At 37.9% G+C, this 23071-nt stretch overlaps 1 protein-coding gene across 3 annotated transcripts in view; it reads right to left on the bottom strand.

Annotated features, from left to right (window-relative positions):
• Positions 1 to 23071, bottom strand: part of LOC107083782 (fibroblast growth factor 12) — a 49418-nt gene that overhangs the window by 22806 nt on the left and 3541 nt on the right. The window contains exons 1-3 of one of the 3 annotated variants that reach the window (XM_015373245.1): positions 8513 to 8839; positions 7124 to 7171; positions 2078 to 2188 (exon numbers count right to left, since the gene is read on the bottom strand). In XM_015373245.1, coding sequence (XP_015228731.1) covers positions 2078 to 2188; positions 7124 to 7171; positions 8513 to 8708 — 355 coding nt within the window. In that variant the 5' untranslated portion in view covers positions 8709 to 8839. Of the gene's footprint in view, positions 1 to 2077; positions 2189 to 7123; positions 7172 to 8512; positions 8840 to 15629; positions 15903 to 23071 lie in introns of those variants that run through there. The other 2 variants (XM_015373246.1, XM_015373247.1) reach the window with 2 other exon arrangements.

Genomic DNA, 23071 nt, shown 5'->3' with positions numbered 1-23071 from the left:
GGGTCAGATTAAACCAAAATGTTGTTTGTGTTACTTTCCATTTCTTATCTTTTTGTTACTTCAGCTGGTTCATCATTTACAATCCTGATGAAAATACACAGAGTTTGTGGTTTGAATGGTTTGAGGATTATGAGTACATCTAGAAGATGTTCCCATCACTTTGTTGTCAAATTTTTTTTTTTAAGCCATTATAGTTCAAAGACTTAACATTTTCATTTCATTTTCGTGGCTGAAAAAAAAAATAAAACTCCATAATTGGATAATTAAATATTTTCCACTTGAACCAACACTGCAAATAGCATCAGCATCAATGAACATAGCCATATGACATGTCTATTTGAGAAAGTTATTATCCCTCCACCACACTTGTCTTAGTGAGGGGGGTCGGTGGAGCGTTTCTTTGTAAAAATAAAATGGTTTTGTGCTTTTCTCAGCACAACCATCCATTGCAGGAATACAGCAAATAATCAAAAAGTAAATTGGGTTCAATCTGAGCTCATGTTGCTCAAAGCATGCAGGCAGCAGGTGCTTCTCCATTTCACCACTTTCCCCAAGCCTATGCCTGGTAATAAATAACTGTATTCCATCTGACAGTGCTGAGGATGCAGCAGGTCAGAGGGTGACGTAGTTCAAGGATGGGGGTAATCTATTATTCTAATAATCCGCCGCGGCAATCAATGGCCCACTGCAAAAAGCTGCATACTGAATCTCCCTGCTCCATTTCTGCATGTCTTTCTTTGCTTTTGTTTATTAGTAGTATTATTCATAGTGCGTTTTTCTGTATATTTTGATGAAAACATTTCATATTTCTATTGCGGCACCTCAGAATTACTGCAGCTCCTTGCATGTCTTCCTTCGGACTGTCTAAGCTCCAAAGCATCTCATATAGAGAATTATTCATTGGACACAAATGGAGAAGGTGGTATTTTTAGTTTGCAACAGCTGAATTATTCATTGCATTCCTCCAGCTACGGGCCAGTGGGACTGCTTAACTAAAGGATTACCTTGAGGTGGGGAAACCCTCCATAATACAATAAAATCCTGCACTAGCCGTGATCTTTAGAACCTAAAATATCAGCATACCTGCACGGACAAAAAAGGATTATGTCGATTTTGCTCACTTTTTATTCTGTAATCGTCTTTGTCCTGAAGACCTTTCTTTGGTGATCTAAGTAGTTTTAACTCAGCAAGCTTTCTCATCGTAAAATATAAAGTGACATTTGACAGCAGAGGTCATTTTATTTCACTGCATGACTGCCGCTATCCTGCAGCTTTGCCTCCAGGTTCCTCCAAGATTGGCAGGATGTTTTAGAGAAGAAAGGTCATGATTAGTTTCCTGACTGGCTTCAGTCCAGACTGGCCGTGTCATCATTATGGCTTTGATGAGCATCCTGTGCTGACATCATAGTATTTCTTACACGGTGCTACATAGGAAGGCTTTTTCAAAGAAAAGGCAAGGACCCCAAGGAGAAAATAACATGCTTAAGTGATTTTTTTTGCTTTTGTAAAAGCTTAAGGGTGACTATACCCCAAGAAACCTTTTCTTGAACGGCTCATTAGGGAGACATTTGGTCTTAAAACACTGGGAATAGGTGGTTCATGGAAAGATGTTTGCGGCTAGACATAAAAGGCTAAAGCAGAGTGCATCCAATTAATACAGAATCATTAATAACATCTGTATTAATTAAAATTAGACATAATAACAAAAAAAAAAGCTCAGTAAATGTTAGACTTTGAAAAGTTGATCCTTGTGAAAATAAAGGGAAACTTCTGAAACCATTGACGAACCATTTGACACATTTTCCTTTCCTGTGATTGCATAACCAGATGCAGAAATGAGGCCATGCTGTGCTGCGAAAATGACTGAACAATTCCCTTCAAAACGCAGCATTTTAGAGGAGAGAATTCATTTGAAAATAGTCCTAAACTCATTTTGGAGAATGTTCTTCTGCCCCACAGGTATTACTTACATAAGAATGATGGGTAAGTGTACAAAATGTGTCAAAATGTTATATAACCAGTTGACTCACAACCGCTGAAACATTTGGAAGCTGCAGCCTCTGAATGCACCACTCACTGTTGTCGCTGTTCTCGTCCTTGCTGCCGTCGATTGTCCCATCCGGCTGCATCTGCAGGTAGAAGCCCTGCTGGCTGAACAGTCTTGTCACAATGCCTTTCAGCTGTGGCTCTGAAACATACAAAGACACACACACCCACACGGGCAACACACACCGCACACATACACAACCACCAGTGGCAAAGCCACGGCAGCAAGCCCAACAAGAATATGTCAGATCAAAAGTCACACCATAATAGAAAACATTTGAATTATAGGACTGTCAGACACAAATATCATTCTGTTATTCAAAATGCTGAAATCATCAAAAAAATGAATCACAAATGGATTTTGAGTATTATTATCTACCACGCATTGCACTGTTTGTGAAAGCCAGCGTTCAGGTAAGAGTGATTTGATCACCTTTACTATATTTATATTTTAGAACCGTTTTAGAGCACTTCCATTATCATTAAGACCCCTGGTGAAGGTGCATGAAAGAGCCTTAAAATATGCTGTCCATCACCTGCAATGTTCATGGCATCAGTTGAAGTTTCTGCCAGCCTCGTTTAGTATACATCACATGTTTTAATCTTTAATTGTTCCTCTGATTGTTGATGTGGGCAATATTGATTGTAAATATGAAAGATATTTATTTTGTTCTTAAAACAAAAAGAATGAATGTACCATGTGTTTTTTTTTATTTGGTTGAATTCATTTAATTTCATTTTTTTTTTTCCAAAGTACAAAAAATCCTAATTTAACGGTTCGATTAAAATTTTTTCATTGTGGACTTGCATCAAAGACATATTTTTCAAGGCTTTTCTACACCAGGAGTCCAACGATGTCATTGTTTAACTACAAGAGAAAAAAAGAAGTAAAAATTTCTAGGTGTAAATATTTTTCATAAAAAAAAACATTACATTTTCATACCAGAAGAATAGACGAGCAATCGCTCCAGGGCTTTTTTCACCTTGACGGAATGAATTACCTAACCTTCAGCTTTCACAATGTAAAAGTAATTAAAAGCGCTAAACATTTTAAGACATACATTTCCGTCTTACCAGCTGTTGAACAGTTTATATCATCTGCCGCATCACTTATCGTAAAAACATGAATGATTGCACACTTTAATAATAATACAACATTCGTGAAAATGCATATATTCTTCAGAGGTTTACTGCAGCTGATAAAGTGAGTAAAAAATTTCTGTTTTATATCATTTTGAGTTGCTTTTAAAATGAAATCTTAAGCATCTGTAGTTACAGAATTAATTTGGCTAATCTGTTTTATTTTTTTACCTGTTTGGTTTTCTTTTTAAACAGTGCATTAACCCTAAACCGACCTCCACCTTGAAGGGTTGGGCTTCTGACAGGTCGTCAGAGTGCTGCTCAGAGCTCTTCACCCCCTCGAAGTGAGCAGGTGGAAAGAAAATTAGCTTAGGGCAACAAAAGCCTTAAGGCCCCTCTGATACCAGGAAAAAAAGAACAGTACAAGTGTATAAAACCATCTTTATCTAAGAGAAAGTGTACAGCTGTAGTCTGCTCCCTTCTCAAAAGCTTTTTGATTCTTGTGTAAAACACAGACCAGTACAACTGTGTAAAAAGAAGAGATTTTGGCTCCTCACAGGGCAGTGAGTGGGAAAAGTATTTTGTTACATTTTTATATAGTGAATGGATTTTTAGTTGTTGATAACCTTATAAAAATATTAGAGCAGCATAAAAATGTTTTTTTTTCTTCCAGTAGTTCTTATGCAGTGACTGGGAATTAATAATTTATAGAAAAAAATAAAATTTAATGAGAGTAGGTGTGTGGTAGAGGAGTCTTTATCGCTATGCAATGTTGTAGTAAATAGCTATGATAACCGCCAAAAGTTGTTTTCCACTGGCATAGCAAATTGGGGCAGCCTTTCACTCAACCTAGACGCTCAACTCTGTTACTTGACCCCCAAATGAGTTTTCTGTGTGTATTGTTTTCAATTCTAATTATTTATGACAAAGAACCACAGTTAAGATAATGAAAAATAAAAAAAACAGCCAAACATAGTAAGTCCCTTGCTCTTGTGTGAAGCAAATATTGTTTATTGTTCTTTTTGAGAACATATCTTTGTTTCTTTGTCTTTGTACAAAACTTTGTGTCCATCAAACAGAAAATACTGTGCACTGGGTGGAAAAATATGTGTCTGTATAGATTAAATACACCAAGTGAAATGATTCAAACCTTTGTACACTCATTATAATGGTTTATTGGTAATTAAAACTGAGATGTATGTGTTTCATAAAATTATATTACTGCAAAAGAAATTTTATACAGATGTTTTAGGTTTGTAAAAAAAATTGTTTAATTCTATGCTCTTAATAGTTGTTTGGGTCTCTGTTTGTATGAATTACTGTATCAATGCGGTGTGGCATGGGGACTACTTTGATAGTGGCACTCAGGTCATCTGCCTTGGTTCTGATGTGTCTCATCTTTGTCTTGACTTTAACTCCTAGATTATGTAAAGGTTTTAAGTATGGTACATTTGTTGGTCAGTCAAGCACACAATGGTCATTGTGCCAGAGTGGGCAGAGGCTAATTCCTGTTGGAAAAGGAATTTAGTATCTTCATAGTATGCCAGCTGGAGTCAGCAGAGGGAAGCATGATTTGCTCCAACATTTCTATATAGTCATCTTAGTGTAATGTGGACCCACACCAGCAGAATAAATGGCCACTGATTGGGATTGTTTGATAGTCCAATTCTTTTTCTCCTTAGCTAATATACAATGTTTCATATGTTGACTCTGGTTATGGGGTGGCTTTATAGAGGAATAAGACATTTGTAGCAGATGATTGGGATTATCTCTATGCCTGGCAGCTCCTGATGCACTGACTCTAGGCTCAGTCCACTCATAGTAAAGCTCTTGAACTGATCTGTCATAAAAATCCTACCATGGTATTGGTTAGTCCTTCTTATTGGACGTTTTTCTATAACACTTTCTTCTTCCACTTAACTTAACTTATAATAACTGGTTGATAACAGACAAATATCTTCAGCAATGAACTTTTGAGGAAAGTCCTTTTTAGAGGATGTCAATGGCTATCTTCTAAACATCTTTTAGATCAGCAGGTTTTCTTAGAAGTATGTCGTCTACTGACACAAAATGAGAGCTAATTTAGAGGCTTAAGAAACCTTTTCAGGTGTTTTGACTTAAATAGCTACATTGGGTATGACACAAGGAGTTTTCAAACCTAAGTTTTTCATTTCATACATTTTAGGTGGACCTGAAATGTTTATTTTTAAGTGTGCATCTATAAATTAACTCTCTAATTTAAGTGTTATATTTCTTTTTACTTTTTCACAATATTTAAATTTCAGTGTACCTGCAGAATGTGTGTTGCAGCTAAGAAAGGTGTTGAGAAAGATGCATTAAACTGAGAACTTACATATTCATTGCCTACTGATCGAAAAAGTTAAAATTCTTAAGTTTCCAGCTGGCCTATCACTATGATCAAGCTAAAGTCACCTGACTCAAATCTTTGGTCTATCATATAAATGTTTAATTTATATCAGAAATGTTACAGTCATTTGATAGACAGTTCATATTGTTTCATATAGCTGACAAAATATCACAAAGCCCCTCAGTGGTTGCTTTGTAAGTGCATTTGCTCTGAAAAAATTAAGTATTTAGTAGGATTTAACAGATATGTTGTAGCTAGATTGTCTTCCAAGGTCACATCAAAAGTGGTAGGACACGCAATGAATTTGGTCAGACTTAAAGTATCCAAAATTATTTAGAAAAAAAAAATATTGTAAGGCTTGATTTCTTAAGAAGGAAAGGCAGGTTAAGTCTGATCCCCATGCAAGAGCAATAACAGATGGGATCTGCATCAAAGCGGATTGCTTCAATAATTACAAGTGTGGGAGATTTATTCATACTCTGAAAAAAAGGGACACGTGAATGGAGAGGGGAACAAGCTGAAAGAGTTAGCTAAGTGGTGACCCAGAGCAAGAGTAGGTTCCCGTCTGCTCAACTGTACAGCATGCCTGACCATCAATTCCCAACTCACCTACCCCTGGGTTAGGACCATCAATTCATAGGACAGGCCCTTCATCATCCATCATGGGCAGGTTGAGGAGAATGAGAGTGTGTGCGCTTGTATGTGTGGGAAAGCACATGGGAGTGTACACATCAGTAAATCACATGTGATAACTATACTTCTATAAATTACAGCAACAGTGCAGCCCAGAGCAATTGCTGACAGCTCATCAGTTCCAGTCATTTAGCAGAGAGCATGCCTACTGTACATATGAATGTGTAGGTGGGTGGGTGGGTGGTTGTGTGTGTGTGAGTGTGTGCAGGTGCAAACGGATTCCTGTAGCTGATGTTTTTGAGTGAGAAATGACTTTAAATGACAACAAACTTAAGGTCATTGTATGAGTATACGGACCATCAGAACAACAATAGGTTGACTTCATACCAATACAGAAAGACAAAGACATTCAGGTACACCGACGAATGGCATCATGACCATGGAATGGTGAATGATCACCTGCTCTGATATCGTATTTAACAATAAAAGACACATTATAGTCATGTCCACCGATGTACACACAGTATAAGTTCGTACTCCACTTACACAGTTGTAACAAACACGTATTTACAGACACATAACGAGGGACAAGGATAAAGACTGAGCCGACACTGACTGGCGGAGAGAATGAGACTGACGGGAAATGAGGAGAGGCAGAAAGAGTGAGAGCAACAGACGACCTGCTGGGGGAGAGCTTGAGCTGGTACGGGTTTGGGGAAAAGGTAAGAAATTAATCTTAAAAACTGTAAGGAAAAGGCCACACAGAGGGAGGAATGAAGAAGAAGAAAATCAGCGAGGGAGAGGGTCGTCGGCTGTCAGACAGGTGTTGAGGCCCCCCCCCCATCCCTTCCATTCCCCTTTTTTTTTCCTCTCACAAACACCCAACCCCTAACCACCCACCCCCCCTCCCTGGCCGAGGAGATCGTCGACATGGGCGCGAGATGGAGTGGAGACGAAGAGAACACAGCAAACACGGATGGAGGCTGAGCTACTGACCTAGCCTGCAGCCCTTATGGGACACCTGTGGAGGTTTCAAGGGTGCATCTTACGAAGGGGGGAGGGGAGGGGGAATAAAAGGAAAAACAAAAGTCTTTTAAACAGGCAGAATTTATCAGTTCTCCAGTATATCTGCTATCATATATGGCAATGCATCAGTGTAAATGTAATGACCATCAAACAGAAAAGACACAGAATATTTGCCTTTCCTGCCTCCCTAATTTAAGCCTCAAATTTGGATCAAAATGAATTACCAACCAGTTTTAATGATACCTAGAAGTTGGATGAATTTGTCCTCTTTATAGTTACTAATAATTCGGGAAATTTGAGGCACCACAGGCATAAATATTGTTTGCTGAGGCTGCTAGACATCATGGTTTAATAATTATGGCTATAAGAGGAGAAAAAGGGGTTGTCTGCCTCTCTTGTCCTCTTACTCTGCCTTAAAAATTGATGTCTGTCTGCCTCATCTCTCGGCAGTCTGTCAACGGGACTGTGAGTGGACCGAACTGTAGCTCATAGCACAACAGAACTATCTGGATGAAGGGGTGGGGGGCTAGAGTGCTGGAGGAAAAGGGAGAGGAGGCGATGGTGACAGGCACGACTCGGCTGTTATCTGTGCACCATGCAGGGCATAAACAATAGGAATCAAAAAGGATGAAGGCTGGACCTCTAAGTTTGTTTTGGGAACAGAGGCGACGGGTACGTCAGTACAGCTCTCAGTGGCAGAGGGCTATTCCTCCCTTCGCTGCAGTAAAACTCCCTCTGCAATAAACATTTACCATTAAAAACATTTAATCTCAAAAGAGCCTTGGTGCACTGCGGTGCAGCTTATCTCCCTACTATACCCCAATCTGCATTAATATTGAATTAGGTCATTTAAAGCAGCTTTTATTCTGTGTCTTGAATTTGCCATTGTACTATTTGGGCTCAGTATTGGTGGCGAGGGTGGGGTGCATGAGAGTGGGTGGGGGTTTATCTGTCTACATGTCTGAGGGTATAAAACCTTAGGTTTTTCTAAGGAATCTGTTGTCTTTAACAGCAATATCATTTTAACATAAGGGATTATTCACAATGGAGTTCTGTCATAATGAAGAACGTCACAGGAGACAGCAAATGCTTTGTATTCAGACAGCTCCTGTGCTGGAAGGACTGACAGATTACAAGAGGGACCTACAGTAATGAAACAGGTGGATTTTTTTGTGTGTGCTAAAAATCAACATTCTCAGCTTAAAGCCCCTAACTGCAGTATAATGTTTCTGCTACTCAAAGAGCCAAAGAGGGGCGGGTTGCGCAGGGGATCTGAATTAAATGGGGGTATTGGGGTTCCCTACATATACACAACACACATCTGCATCTGTAGGAAAGCAATATATTGTCCCCACTGACCTGGTCGCCGCCGAACGGGTCTTTTCTTGCCGCTGCAGAAACGGACTTTGCTGAAGACCCCCAAGAAATGTCTCTCGCAGAGAGAGCGGGGGTCTTTGCTGGGGCTGGGGCGACGCTTTGAGGTGGAGACACGATCGCTGTTGGATTCCCTGGCTTGGCGTTTCTGCCGGATCAGGGAGCTGGCGATAGCAGCCATCTGCCCGAACCCAGTCCGCAAACAGAGAGTCTATAGTCGCCGCCGGCAGCAGGTCGGATCTGGAAGCGTTGTATTCTGGCACAGCGGGGGGAGAAGACGTCGCTCGTTGGTCTCGGTCCGCCGAGAGTTGCTTTTTTTTTTTTTTTTTTAACTAAATGTCATCCTGATTAGAAATGCCTGTGAGTCCCGCGCATCGCTGCATGTCACGCACCGTCTTTGAGGAGACAGCTGCATGGAACTGATCTGAGTTCCGATCGGAGCCAAAAATCAGCAATCTCCGACCATGCAACAAACCGCTGGGGGCCGATATATGAGTGTGGAGAACATGCAACAGTGCTGGGAGGTCGGTGCAGCTGCGTTTTCATCAGAGAGCTTCAGTTTTGCCCGATTCCTGCTCTGCACAGCTGTCCGTCATATGGATCCTAGACGCCTCTTTAATCCTGGCTGTCCATCTAAACCCAAGTAATGCCTCTTCTTGCAAAAAATAAAAAAAAATAATGAAAAGAAACACAAGGATGTCCAAACTTTTTTTTTCCTCCTTGTGTCACATCGTTGCCTCCATGCACAGTGAACAATGAAACCGCCCGCCGCTGGTTCAGACAGAAACACACATATGTGAGCCAACCGGGTTCCGTCGTTGGCACCTCTAAACGCAGTCTTGGGGAAAAATGGAATCGGCAGCAGACTGCAAGGATGCTGCAGCGCAGGGGGGAGAAAATGAAGCGGGGAGCGATTTGTGTCTGAAGAGCAACAATTAGTTTGAAGCAAAGTCTTCTCTGTGTGTTGCAAAAATAATGAAGGTTTTCTTCCCCATTGCGTCCAGAATGAACGCAGTAGGTGTATTACATAGCCGATGACGGGACTCTCTCCCCCTCTCCCACTCTCTCTCCCTCTCTCCCCCTCTCTCTCTCTAACTCTCTTAACGCAATCATACGTGATTAAGGTTCCTATAAGGAATTCAGGTTTTTTTTCACATAGAAAGATTAATTATTTCTCGGTGAAGATGTAGGACTAAATAGCAGGTCAAAATCAAAAAGGTAAAATGTTAAATAAAAAATAAAAGAGTCCCTTAAGAGAACCTGCATTATTTTCAGTCCGTTAATAGGCTAAAGAATCCTGGGCCAGCTAATGATTACCACTTCTCCTAATTTGCCAATCATCATAAGCCTTTCACTAACTCATTCATCTTAGATTTTGCAGAGAGAAAACTATAAGACTCCTTACAATAGATTTGGGTCATTATAAAGCACATTTAGCAAACTGAAGATTAGTTCAATGATATAACACACAAATAGATGCTGCAAATAATAAATGCATCAAATGCCTTACTAAATGAAATGTCATGTCATTTAAAAATCAAAATGTTACAAACCTGCTCCTTAGGTTTAACCATCTCTTTGGTACCTGTCACCCCTCATTTGTGTTTTTTGTTTTTTTTTCAATTTGGCTTTATAACAAAGTTTCTTTTAAAAGTATTCATACCTGAAGCTGAAATCATCAGCATATTTAATTTTTCTTTTAATCTTATATGATTGAACAGAACATAGTAATCGTGATACAGAAAAATTACATTTTTTTTACTATTGGAAAGCTTGCGCCTAACTCTAATTGAAATTAATTTGGTATCAAATGCCTTGAGCAGTCATCAGTTATGTAATCTGAGTCCAGAGAATTAACTTGATGATTGGTTCCTAGCAGGGTTAAGTTATCAAACCATATTTCAAGCAACTATCTCACAGAACATTTCTCAATCAGACATTCAAAAGGTGAAATAATGTACTAAATTCCATCCAAGATGTCCATCCAACTAACAGTGTGGGCAAGGTGAGAATTAACTATAGGCTCACAGTAAATTAAGAGGGGCTGCAGAGATCTACGTTCATCTGGTGGATTCCGTTGATGAGGCAACTGTTGGTTGTGCTCTTCAGAAATGTAGCTGTTATAACAGAATGGTAAGAAGAAAGCAAATGTTGCAACAAAACTATAAGGAGTCATTTTTAAAGTTTGAGTGGTGAATGACAAAATTGCTCTGGTAAAAAAAAAAGACCAAAATTTAACTTTTTGGTCCACATTTAAAATGCATGGTGTGCCAGAGAAATATCTCAGCATTTCACCCTAAACAAGGTGGTGTTAACATGCTGGTGTGAGACTTTAAAAGCCAAATGGAGCTAAATATAGGGTGATCCTGAATCCCAGTCTGTTATTGACTAGAAAAGACTTGAAACTGTAGTAAACCTTTCTCTCTCAGCAAAACTACAACCCCATACAGCTACAAAGGTAGAGCTTAGATCAAAGGATGCACATGTCATGGAGTACACCAAGCAAAGAACACAACAAAAGACATTTCAGAGCTTTTGACAAAACATCCAATTCGGCTAAGCTTGGACAATATTTACTTAGAAGGAAAATATTATATAAATATCAGTCTCAAGATCTGCAGAGCTGTAAGACAAAAACTTTGCAGATTAAAAAAAACATTTTACTTTTATAAAAGTAGAAGTATACTTCACAATTGCTATCTGTACAGAAGAAAAACTAACCATATCTAATGGGCAAACCAAACCCCACCAGTTCAAGGATACCTCAAATACAATACCAAAATTCTCAGATTGAGAATTGCATGTGTATAATATAAGAGCCCCTGCAAACACGTTCTAAATATAAATGCAATTTAGTATAAAATCCTGCAAAATACAGACCAATAAAAAAAACTAATTTCCAGAGTTTGTGGCATCATCTCGTGTTTGTTCTTTCACAGAAGCAAAAAATGGAGGACACACGCAAAAGGACAGCAAGCCCTCCAAAACCCCATGATGAAACAACATGAAACATTTAAAGGGTGACTTTGTTTGACATTGTCTATCCAGACCAAATCCCTTCCAGCGGCAAGATCAGGGCAAAAGATTTTTGATTAATTTCTATAATATTTAAAAGACATTAAATGTTAATAAAAAGCTTGAGCCCTCCTTAGTTTTTCACTTGATTTTAAAGATGTAAGTGATAGCAAAGCAGACAGATAGAAAAAGCTAGATAGAGATACAGAAAGACTGTATCCCTATGAATAAACTATTTCCCTTTCAACATTAATAAATAAACCTGCTGGAAATGCTTAAACTGAGCAATTGGTATCTGAAAAAACATTCTCTCACACGCTTTCTATTATATCACACTGCAGGTTAGAGGGGAAAATAATTATGCCACTGCAGTATAAAGAAATATATCAATAATTAATTCTATAAACAACCTTAATTATTCCTCACTGTGTTCAACAGCGTGATATACAGTGCCTAGACAGGCTGCATTCTGAAGCACAAAGGGAACATCTCAGAAATAAGTGGGACCTTGTCGAGTCTTAGAGCTACATGTGGACATTTATCTTTGTCAAGAAAAGATAAAGTATTCCCTTTCACAAATCTGCTTAGCTTTCTTATTCTAATGTAGACAATTAGTATTTGTTTCCCCGAGAGATTTGAACCACATCATCAAAGTCTTTCAGATCCTTTTTAATGCAGAAAAAATACATATCTTCTTAAACGTATCAATGCTTCATTCTATATTAATTATAATTTCAAATATGCCAAACAAAGAATAAGTAGAAACGTTATTGTTTTTGTTTGGGATTTGGCTGTTAGGATTTTGTAATTAACTAACTCATTAACTAATGAATTCATCCATCAAAAATGTTTTTTTTTTTTTAGAAATGGTATTCTTGGATGGTATTCTTCAGCATTTAACTGAATGAAACAAAATAAGCTTCAGCACACTTGTGGTCTTTTCAATTAGTCCACCAACTAGCTTGTTTTCGTCTGCTGCCATCTTGTGGTTAAAAGAACAAAGCACAGCATGATAAGAAGGGGAAAAAGTACATGTTCCAACTTTTAAGTTTGTCACTTCCGAATGTCCTTGAAATACCTCACAGATTTGTTGACTCACAATAGCTGAAAGAGATTTCATGGCGTAATGTCTGCTGGACTTTCTCACTGGACTTGTAGGAAGCTGAAGTGTTGTAATGTGATAGAATGAAAACAATCCCACTGCTCAGACTGCTTGTTCAACACACTTCAAAAGGCAATATATAAACCATCACATAAAGCACATTTAAAGTAGTCTGTCAGTGCAAAAATGAATCCAAGATTCAAAGCACAATTTTGCAGATAGTTGCTATGCATAAAGCAAACAATGTTGGTTGACCAGACTTTGTTCAAATTAAAATCTAAAATTTGTGCCAAGCCTTTATATATTTTTACCACTTTACTCTGATAACCCTTCCTTCCCTATCCACCTGTGTCTAATGCAATTTCAGTCTGATTACAGCGGTCATGTGAAGGCTGTTGAGGTTTGGTGGTGAACCAAACAGAATTACTAAGACCATGGAACAAACCAAGTGATTAATTATTAAAGCTGTGCAAAGGTTTAAATCAGGGTAAGGTTATAAAATTATATGCTATTCATTGATTATCTCAAAAGACTGTCATAGCCTATGCAGGGAGCATATAAAACATGGCAAAGGTGCTCTGCTCTTTGACTTTACATCACTCTGGACTCATCATCACCAGCTAAAAAATGAGCACAAGAGGAACAAATGCTAAGTACTATTAGAGAATTGCAGCTGGCCACAAGTTCAAGTCAGATGAAAACAATTTAGAATATTTGACAAAACACAAAAGTCTATGTTAGACACTTATTCAATGAGCTTCATCCATTAGCCAAGATGTCATGGGTGAAGAGGCAAATAAATACATATAAAAAGCACCTGTAATTACAGCAAATGAACATGTATTATCTACAGATTACTGACACAGTAAACAAGTCTGAACAGTCTTTGTTGGTTTATCACTACACTGAAAATTTGTTGTTGTAAAATGACAAAAATACCTCATGATAATAAGCTAAGAATTTCGTAAAAGTAAAAAAAAAAAAAAAGATAATAATAATAATAAATAAGAAGTAGTGGTAGTCACAAATAATAAAAAACACAAAAGGAAAACTAAAACAAAAGCCTATTTGAACATATATATGTATATATATATATATATATATATATATATATATATATATATATATATATATGCCAAGTGCATATATGCCACAACCAGGGAGAACAGGTTCAAGTGTTTATGCCATTTCTAGCTGTCTCTTCAGTAAAAAAAACAACATCTTAAAAGGTTTATTTTGTATTCTGACTGAATGCAATGGGATTCCTCTTTTCCTTTCGCTACTGAAAAGGTATGCTTTAAAAGTAAATAATAAGGTGAAGAGTCAGTGAAGAAGAAGATAATCTTCTTTCATATAAACCGGTCCTGCTTAATTGTATCAATTATTTTTTCTTGAATTTCAAAACTGCTCAGTGGTCATACGTTTCTTAAATCAACATCATGCACCTCTGAATCAGTTGTTCAACCAGGACAATTCCTGGGTCAAATTCAACTAAGTATACTATTTAGCTACTTTCCTTCACCTCTTTCACCTTGGAGTAGCAGCCTAGTGCTTAGGACATAGGGCTGGGGTTGTGTGTTTGAAACCCACTCCGACAGACAGCCACTCTGGGTCTCTAAGAAAGACACTTAACCCCTGATTGGTCTCTGGGTGATGCACAGTGGCAGCCCACTGCTCCCCAAAGGGGATAGGTTAAATGCAGATAGTTAATTCCTCCATTGTGAGATCAATAAAGTTATATTTCTTATTAACCTACTTGTGAATATCTCTACAAGTTTGCAAATTGAATGAAAGCAGCTTAAACAATATTTTTTACTTACAATAAGACCGCTAACTAGAAGTAAATTCCTAGGCTCAGTCATTGTATTCATTTCAGTCAACACCTTTGAGCTGACCACTAAAGTTTTGATTGAGGTCATTCGGTTCAGGTGACAGTGAGCTGAGGTGCAGGGGAAGGACTGCCAGGGCTTTTAGTTTAAGCAATGCAGATCCCAGTGTGCATGCTGCTTTTGGTCTAAACTACCTCAAAGGAATCAGCAATGCTTAATGGAGTTGCTAATTGCCTGCCCTGAATTTGAGAAATTGAGAAATGACAAGAGAGGGCAGAATGAGAAACAATACAGAGTTTTCTGCTTCTTTAATGCCTTTGAAAACAGGAACAGTTATGTCACAAGTGAGCAACTGTAGCATTGCAGTCAGATGCCTCTGAGATGACTAAAGGACATAGGAGTGTGCTCAGGCTTTTTGCCAAACACAGGTAAGTGATAGTTGTGTACAGGGCATAACATGTGTGTTGGAGTGTGTGTGTGCAGAGGCCTGTCTCATGATACTTTGGAGTAAATCTTCAAAGTAAAGCTTAGGCATTATTTCTGTTGTTTTAGACTTCAAATTATATTTAAGCAATAAGATTAATATTATCTTTAAACTTGGTAATTTATTTTTAAAGTTTGTTGATAATCTTTATCAGCTGTAATATGAGCCTTTTTTTTAAATAACTTACACGAAAAGTTTGAATCACTGCCCTGGAGTGCGTCTGCTATGGCGCTATCCATGGTGCTGAAGCCGACCGTCTATTTGGGGCCCTATCAGAAGCGCCTTCTGGCCCCTGAAGTTTAATGACTTGGTCGCTGCATTCGTGTTTTTTTTTACTGGCCTGCTTCAAATAGAGTATAGTAAACATGTAGCTCGTCTGGCATAGACCCCTCTGTGTCCGTATCAGTGGCGACTGGCAGCAGCCATCTGCGGCCGGTGCAGACTGCACACAAAACTCGGAACCAAAACGCGAGGAGCTCAAAGGAGAGGAAAGGCTTTACTGCAGACTCGGAGGATATGAAGCACTCTAGTGTTAAATACAACCTGTCCCACTTCTTCCTCCTTCGCATCTTCTTTCCTTTTATACATCCACCTTCCCTTTTACCCTCTGTCACTCAAGAAGAGAAAGCATGCAAAGCAAAGGCAGCTGTTGAAGCTATGTTTGTCTCTCACCGTCGGTGATAGTGGTCGACTTCGATCGTTGTCCACAGAAACACTGCAGCATATGCGCTCCTTTCTGAAGGAATGGCCTCAGAATCCTCATTGATTTGGGTTTGTGGGAGCCTTTCCTCAATCCAAACAATCGGACAGCGCTATCATAACACAGAAGGGTCAGGCAGCATAGCGTTGCCAGCCAGCCAGCCTCTCTCCTTAGGCTTCGAGGCAGCCCCTCAAATCACCAGAAGGGCACAGTCTGCGGGACAAATTACGCTAAAACGAGGCATCTTGAGTGATCCCCCTTCTCTCTCTCTCTCTCTCTCTCTCTCTCTCTCTCTCTTTCTCTCTCCCCTGATCTCTCTCTCTCCTCTCCTTTTTTTGGTCCTATCTCACTCTTTCATAGTCTATGTACGATCACTCCTCTTCCGCCTCAGCAAGGCAACGCAAGGACGTTACAATGTGCTCTTTTAAAATGTAGCTACATCCTCTGACACCGCGTCTTTACCGGCGGAGGACGTAAAAGCGAGAGAGAGAAGAGATAGAAACTGCGAGGGGGAGAAGGAAGGGAAGGAAGGAAGGGAGGGAGGGGGTGAGGGAGGAGACGGAGCACGCAAGCCAAAGTTAAACTGCAGGGGGGTAAAGTGGCCGGCCGGACACCAGTGAGCTAATGCGGAGCAGACAGCTTAGAGGAGCCACTCAGATGTTTGAACTACCAGTGATCCAATAGCTGTTGTTTTCCTCTCTCTTTCTCTGTCTCCTTTTTTTTTTCCTCCAGAAACCCACTGAGAGCAAAACGCACAGGCTACGTCAGCCGCAGTCAGATGCCTTAAAGTAAGCCTCATTGATAGTAACAGAAAGTTTCCGGCTCTGTCTCTGCGTTATAAAAGAGCAGACAGTTACCTCATTCGCTGCCCTTTAGGTAGAGTTTATCATCATCAGTGAATGGGCTGTGTGTCACAATTAAATTAAACACATCAATCATGTATTTTGCATCACATTTCCTACATCTACATGATCAGAAACAGATGCTGCATGATACAAAGATCAGATATTTACTTTAGTATGTTTCATTCAGCCTTCATACAGCCTTTAATGACATTAGCAAACAAACTCTGGATAATATTGCTCCCAAAAAGGCCTCATCATTTACTTTTTCATTTACCACACATGGATTATACTGATATGACTCTATACACTGTGCAGTCAATTATCATATTAGTAGAAATCTGACAAAGTCAAACTGGCTGACATCCAGTTTCATCAGCATTTGGCAACAAACTGGAAATTATACATTTTTTGGCAATTTGAAAAAGGCTTTTTTTATGAACAATGGCCTAATAGTTGTTTAATCAAATCTGTTAAAAAGTACTTAGGAATAGCTCATAATTTAAAGCCACAACTTAAAGCCAAAAGACTCAAGGATATAGATACACTACTGTAAATGTTAGGCCATTATGACAAGTACTTTCCTGAGTAGCAGTAGAATAAGGAAGACAACCAGAGATCTTTACCACTAGAGGGAGATATAGTATAAAGCGCTCAAGGCTCTTAAACAAACGGTGGATCTAAAGTTACAAGCCAAAATATAAAGTGCACAACAAAAGTGAACCCAAAGCCAAAATGTGTTTCTTGTTGTTCTTATGTTCACTTTCCTCTGCATTATTTATTCTAAAACTGCTTTAATTAACTTATTTTCTCTTTATAGTGGATTCCTCTTGGTATGCTGCAGCACTGCACTATGTTCAAGGACAAATAATTATGTCATACAGAGTACCTTGGGAAAATGCTGTGGTTGTTCATAGTGTTTAATCTAAATGAAAGAATATATCAGGTCAGCAGAACGCTTTAACAAAAGCAGCCATGCAAATAAGGGGTCAGAGAGGGATAAGAGAAACAGGGTGCACATAGGATAGAGGAGCCGTGGTGAGGGAAGATGTGGGAACTGGCTTGGTACCCAACTTAGTGTCAGACTGCACTGTTTGTTTAGATCCCAAACCTGCCTCATGGCAAATATAGCTCTTGCAAGTTTGAGCAGAGAGTACTGGGCAAAGTATGCATGCATCAAAATAGAGGAGGAATTATGAATTAACGACCAATCAATCTGACATATTTAAGACCACACAAATAATTAATTTTAAACTGCTTGATGGATAGATAGACTGATTTAAGGAATAATTTTGAAGTTTTTAGAAGTTCTTAATCTTTTAGGGTTCCAAAATATCTGATTGATAATGCCCAAACAATTAGGGATATTATAGGTCAGTAAGAGAAACAGAAAATATATGGCTTTGTAAAAAAAACAAAAAAAAACATTCACCTTTTTAAGAAGGTACCTGCAAACAAGGGATGTCCAAATCTATTAATGAAATCTCCAACATCAGCAAGCTGATAGAAATCCTCTGCTTCTATCTGCTTCATCCATGTTTAAGTAACCTTTTTTTTTAAATAACTGAGTCAGTTGTTCTCATGCCTGTTTTTGTCTGACTATTGTTCTCTGTTTGAGTAATATCACTTGATCAAGCTTTTTTTTAACATCTCACACTACAATTTGAGTAACAAAAGGGGAGTGTTGGCCTACAGGTTAGAGCAGTGTGCTTGTGCTCTGAGAAGGTTGCAAGTACCTGCTGCAATCCCCACAGCCTGAACTCTGGGTTCCTGAGCAAGACTCTTAACCCCATACTGCTCCCCGGGTGCCACACAATGGCAGCCTACTGGTCCCCAAGGGCATGGGTCAAATGCAGAGAGTGAATTTCCCCACTGTGGGACAATAAAGGTGTTCGCATTTTTTTTTAAAGTATGAATGATTTGTGCTGCCATAGGGTCAATATCTGTAACAGTCAGTGCTTAAACCTGGAGTATAGTTATTGTATCATAAATGAAGAAGCTGTATTGGGAAGTCCCTACTACTGCCTAAATGCACGATAGTCATTAATGTTATGTCTTTCTCAGGATCTAGTCTAATCTAATAATACATCTTCCTTTTAGCCAAATGCCTCTTATTGAAATCAGATACTGTGATAGACTGGCGACCTGTCCTGAGTGTACCCCACCTTTCACCCATAAAACCTGGAGATAGACACCAGCCCCACCATGACCCTGATGGATGAAGCATAAGAAGATGGAGAGATTGAGGAGATCAGATATTTACCTACAATGTATGCCTATTAAATTGCACAACCTCTGTCAAATGTTTTGGGTTCTTGTCCTCAAGTTTTTCACAACAGCTTGCTTGGACTTTGGCCTATTCCTCCTAACAAAACTGCTGGAACTTTTAGGGTCACTGGCCATTTAAGACCCATTCATGCCCAATGTTTAACTTCCTGGCTTCCTGTCTTAAGATATCCCCATATATTTTATTTCCTTATTATGCTGTACACAAGTTGCTGTCGCAACAAATTGAGAGAGCTGCCTCAGAAAATCAAATTATGGTCACATAACGAAAATAAATGTTATTGATTTTTATCAATTAACATTTTATTGAGTGTGTTTCAAAAAAGTAATAAATCCATAACATCCATTTCCCACGTATACTTAACATAGCGAAATTAAATTCACAACAGTCCATGCTCGAGCTAGGTGACAATTATACTTTTTGTAATTTTAATATTTTATCCTAACTCACAATCCTTAATGAGAAAAACACAGAGTCCCTTCACCTCCTTCCTATTTATGGATATATCTACTAATGTCCACTCCAATAGAAATACACATATTTTTTTCTTTAAAACAAAACAAACTGTTATTGATTTTTGATGATGACTTGCAACTATAACAGTTTTGGTGATCCTAACTGGCCTAAAACAGGACAAGCTTAGCCTGATTAAATCTCAGACAGATAGAAAAACACATTATTTATCTTTCCATACAGCATATATCTGAACATCTGGTTTTAGCTGTATACAAACTGTCTGCATTAAAGCAAACTCAGGTCTTAAATGACACTATGGAAAGATGCTAAAAAAAAGCCATTGGTCATTTCCCCTTCTAAATATGTGGGCAACAGGGCAGTTCAAATCTTCACCTTGTAAGGTGATACTGTATTTGTTTGTAGCATAACTAAAATTAATTTGTGCTGTAAAAAAGTGCGTTGCATTAAACAATAATATAAATGATTCAAAATATTGAGTCCAATCTATTTAGTGTATTTTTGTATTTTTTCCACATAAAGTTTAATTTCTAATGGGGAAACTGAGCTTGTTTTTAAATTTTACCAAAACCTCCCTAAGACCACACGTTTCCCTGTCTTAGAATCATCAGAGACGATTTTAGGTTTTGTTGTTTTTTATAGAATAAAATATCTGTACTTAAATAGTATCATTTACATATGGCTAGGTCTACCTTTTTATATGGAGTATAACACTCTTTCAGCTAAAGAACTGAAGTTGCAGGTTTGCAACAGCTCTTTATAAAACTCTTTATAAAAGGAACAACTATGCCATTACATCACAAACAACACACCAAGCAAAATAAATGGAATCCTGAACATTATTTTTACCCAATTAGAAGGTTTTTGCCTTTACTGAGTTGCAAAAACAACAGGAACTTTTTTTTTTATTCCGTTATAATGTTATCATGATATTTGGTGGTAATTTAGTCCAAGGTTATCACACCAAGATAAGTTCATTCCGCAGCTTAACTGAAGTATTTTGAAATAAGTTTTATGGAAATAATATCAAAATGCTATCTTTAATGTATTAAACGTATTTTGAAGCAAATATTTTTCCAAAATTATATATGTTTATATGATAAATATTATAACCACATTCACTATAGTATTAGGGATTTATCAGTCAATCAGACCTTGATGAAAGACCACAACCAGTAAAAGTCTAATCAGTTAATCTCTATAAGATACTTAAATATATCATTGTGACAGTAAGAGAGCAAAAAGAGAAAGTAAAGAACATGACCTATACATATAATAGAATGATATATATGATGATTCAGTATACGCAAAATCATTTAAAATCCAAACCAGTCCAGATTTTACACTTAAATCTAAATGGTCAATAAATGGGATAAAAACTATCAGTCATTCCAAAACCAAAATGTCCACATGTCAATGCATTTAATAACAAAGGAAGACTTCGTTCAGAGCTGTAGCGCTAAATTAAAATTGCAGCATGACAAATACAACTGTATGGATGACTCAGTTGTTTGTAAGTGCTAAGAGCAAAGCTGCCCACACTGGGGCATGCTGAATGAGAAAAAAACAAAGCAATAGTTTCAGCTAATATTTAGTGCAGAAGAGAGCTAGAGAACCGATCGTTCTTACTGCAGCAGTTCTTATGTGCAGTTGTGATTAAAATGTATTTGTGTCCATCAGTGTACTGCAGAAGCAGATGTAATCAAAACTGCTTTTAAAAGATCAGAAAGAGATTAAAGAGTTACATTGATTTATTTTTTTATTTTTTTTTTGTGTGTGTGTCTTGCAAATGTACTCAAACCAGCTTGCTATTTTCAGATTTTGTCATGTTACTAATTCAAACTGATATATTTATTTTTTGAACAAATGTAATAGACCAAGGCAGAGCAGAAAAAGCACCTAATTTGGTTTTAGAGGGTTCATAATTATTTTAGTGGGAAAAAATTAAATAATTAAAAAAAAAGTGAAACATACATGAAACTGTCTCTAAAGTAAATGTGAAAGTCTGATAAAGACCTGGCCAGAGGGCTCTCTGTGGTCTGGGGTGCTTATTATTGCTTCATATATAAAAGTGTTTTATTGAGTTGAGGTCGGGATTCTGTGCGGGCCAATCAAACTCCTCCTCACCAATCTCCCTTATGTTGAATGAGAAAGAGGCGATCGTCAAACTTTTCTCACAAATCCCCAGCAATGACTTGTCCAAACTCACTCATTAAGAGTTATTTTCGCTGGAGCCAAGGCAAGCCCAGCTCCTAAAAACCAACCCCGCAATATAACCCCCCTTCCCCAAAACTTTTCAATATGCACAACACAGTCAGACGAGTCACCAATCAAATTCCAAGATGGAGAAGCACAATTCTTCACTCCACAGAATCTGCCGCCCCTGCTCTAGAGTCAACTGGCAGTATGATTTACACTATTAAATAATTTGCTTTGCATTACCCTGATGTTTGGCCTGGGATAAGCTTGGATACAGTTTTTGGCGATGGTAAACCATTTCAGAAGCTCTCTACAAATTTTACTTGAGCTAATCTGAAGGCCACATGAAGTTTGGAGTCTGTAGTGACTGATTCTGTAGGAAGATGGTGACCTTGTTGCAGAGCATGCACTACCCCTTCTCCGTCAGTTTAACTGGCCTAACACTTTGTGAATTATGTTTTCATTTGCTTCCACTGTGTTATAATGCCACTGACAATTGATGGGGGAATATTAACGGAGAAGGAATTAATCGATTACTGAAATAATCATCAACTAATTTAGCAATCGATTCATCGTTAACTGGAGTATAGAGACTCTAAAACAGGCCTTTAGCTGACAGAGCAACCCACTTAGAGCAGTAGATATACCAGAATTGTAAAAAAATATATATATATATAAACATTCTACATTTAAGATAAAAGATATCATTTATGTCTTTCAAAATGCTCTATCCAGAACTCCTCAAGTGGAATTTTTTTACTTTAATCTGGTTTAATTTCGTAAAAAGCCTTCTTTAAGGAACTTTTGGCTATCTGATTATTAATCGATTAATCATCAAAAATTATTGACAGATTAATGGATTTGCAAAATAATGGTTAGTCTCAGCCCAAATTGGAACATTTGGTTTAAATTATTTTGATTAGTAAATGAAAACCTTTTTTTTAATATAGTGTATTTGATGCATTACATCAAGTAAAGTAAAAAACTTATCATAATGGCTTTTCATCAACAATGGCTATCATATTGTAACTGTTCCATAAAAGCCAGGACTTCCTAAGTGTAGATTAGTAGTTCCTTTAGCTGTGGATCCCTCCATCCTCTTCTTTGAATAATGCTTTATTTTCCCAGCCTGCTGGTTTATCTTGTGTTATTTGGTGTTCTTGAAGTTATTTAAAAACACTGAGCTCTTTCTTGAGTAATGTTCTCAACAAAACCTATGAAACCTTTACAGAACAGTTGTATATAGGCTATAACAACTGTATGTTATACACAGGTCTACATCCACAAATATGGCAAGATGTATATTCTTCACTAACATTATAGCCCATTTTCACAATATATTTTTAATTGGGTTTTACAGCAAATTGTTCTTATGATATATGCAGTAAATCCAACAGTATAGACATAGACAGTATTGCATCTTTTTAAATTTTTAGGAACTTTAACTTTTTCTACCATTACTGTAGCTGAAGAAAAATGAGGACAAAAGCTTATAAATACTCAGTTTTAATTGTAAATATATTTGTTTCCTGAAACAAATATATTTACACAGGCTCTAACCAGAGTAGAAAAGGAAGTGGGAGGCCGCGTTGCACAACTGAGCAAGAAGATA

The sequence above is a fragment of the Cyprinodon variegatus genome, unplaced genomic scaffold (genome assembly GCF_000732505.1).
Source record: "Cyprinodon variegatus isolate N-32 unplaced genomic scaffold, C_variegatus-1.0 Scaffold83, whole genome shotgun sequence".
In the NCBI taxonomy this organism is placed as follows: domain Eukaryota; kingdom Metazoa; phylum Chordata; class Actinopteri; order Cyprinodontiformes; family Cyprinodontidae; genus Cyprinodon; species Cyprinodon variegatus.
The sequence above is the reverse complement of the archived record's forward strand: the minus strand, read 5'-3'. Positions and strand labels throughout refer to the sequence as shown.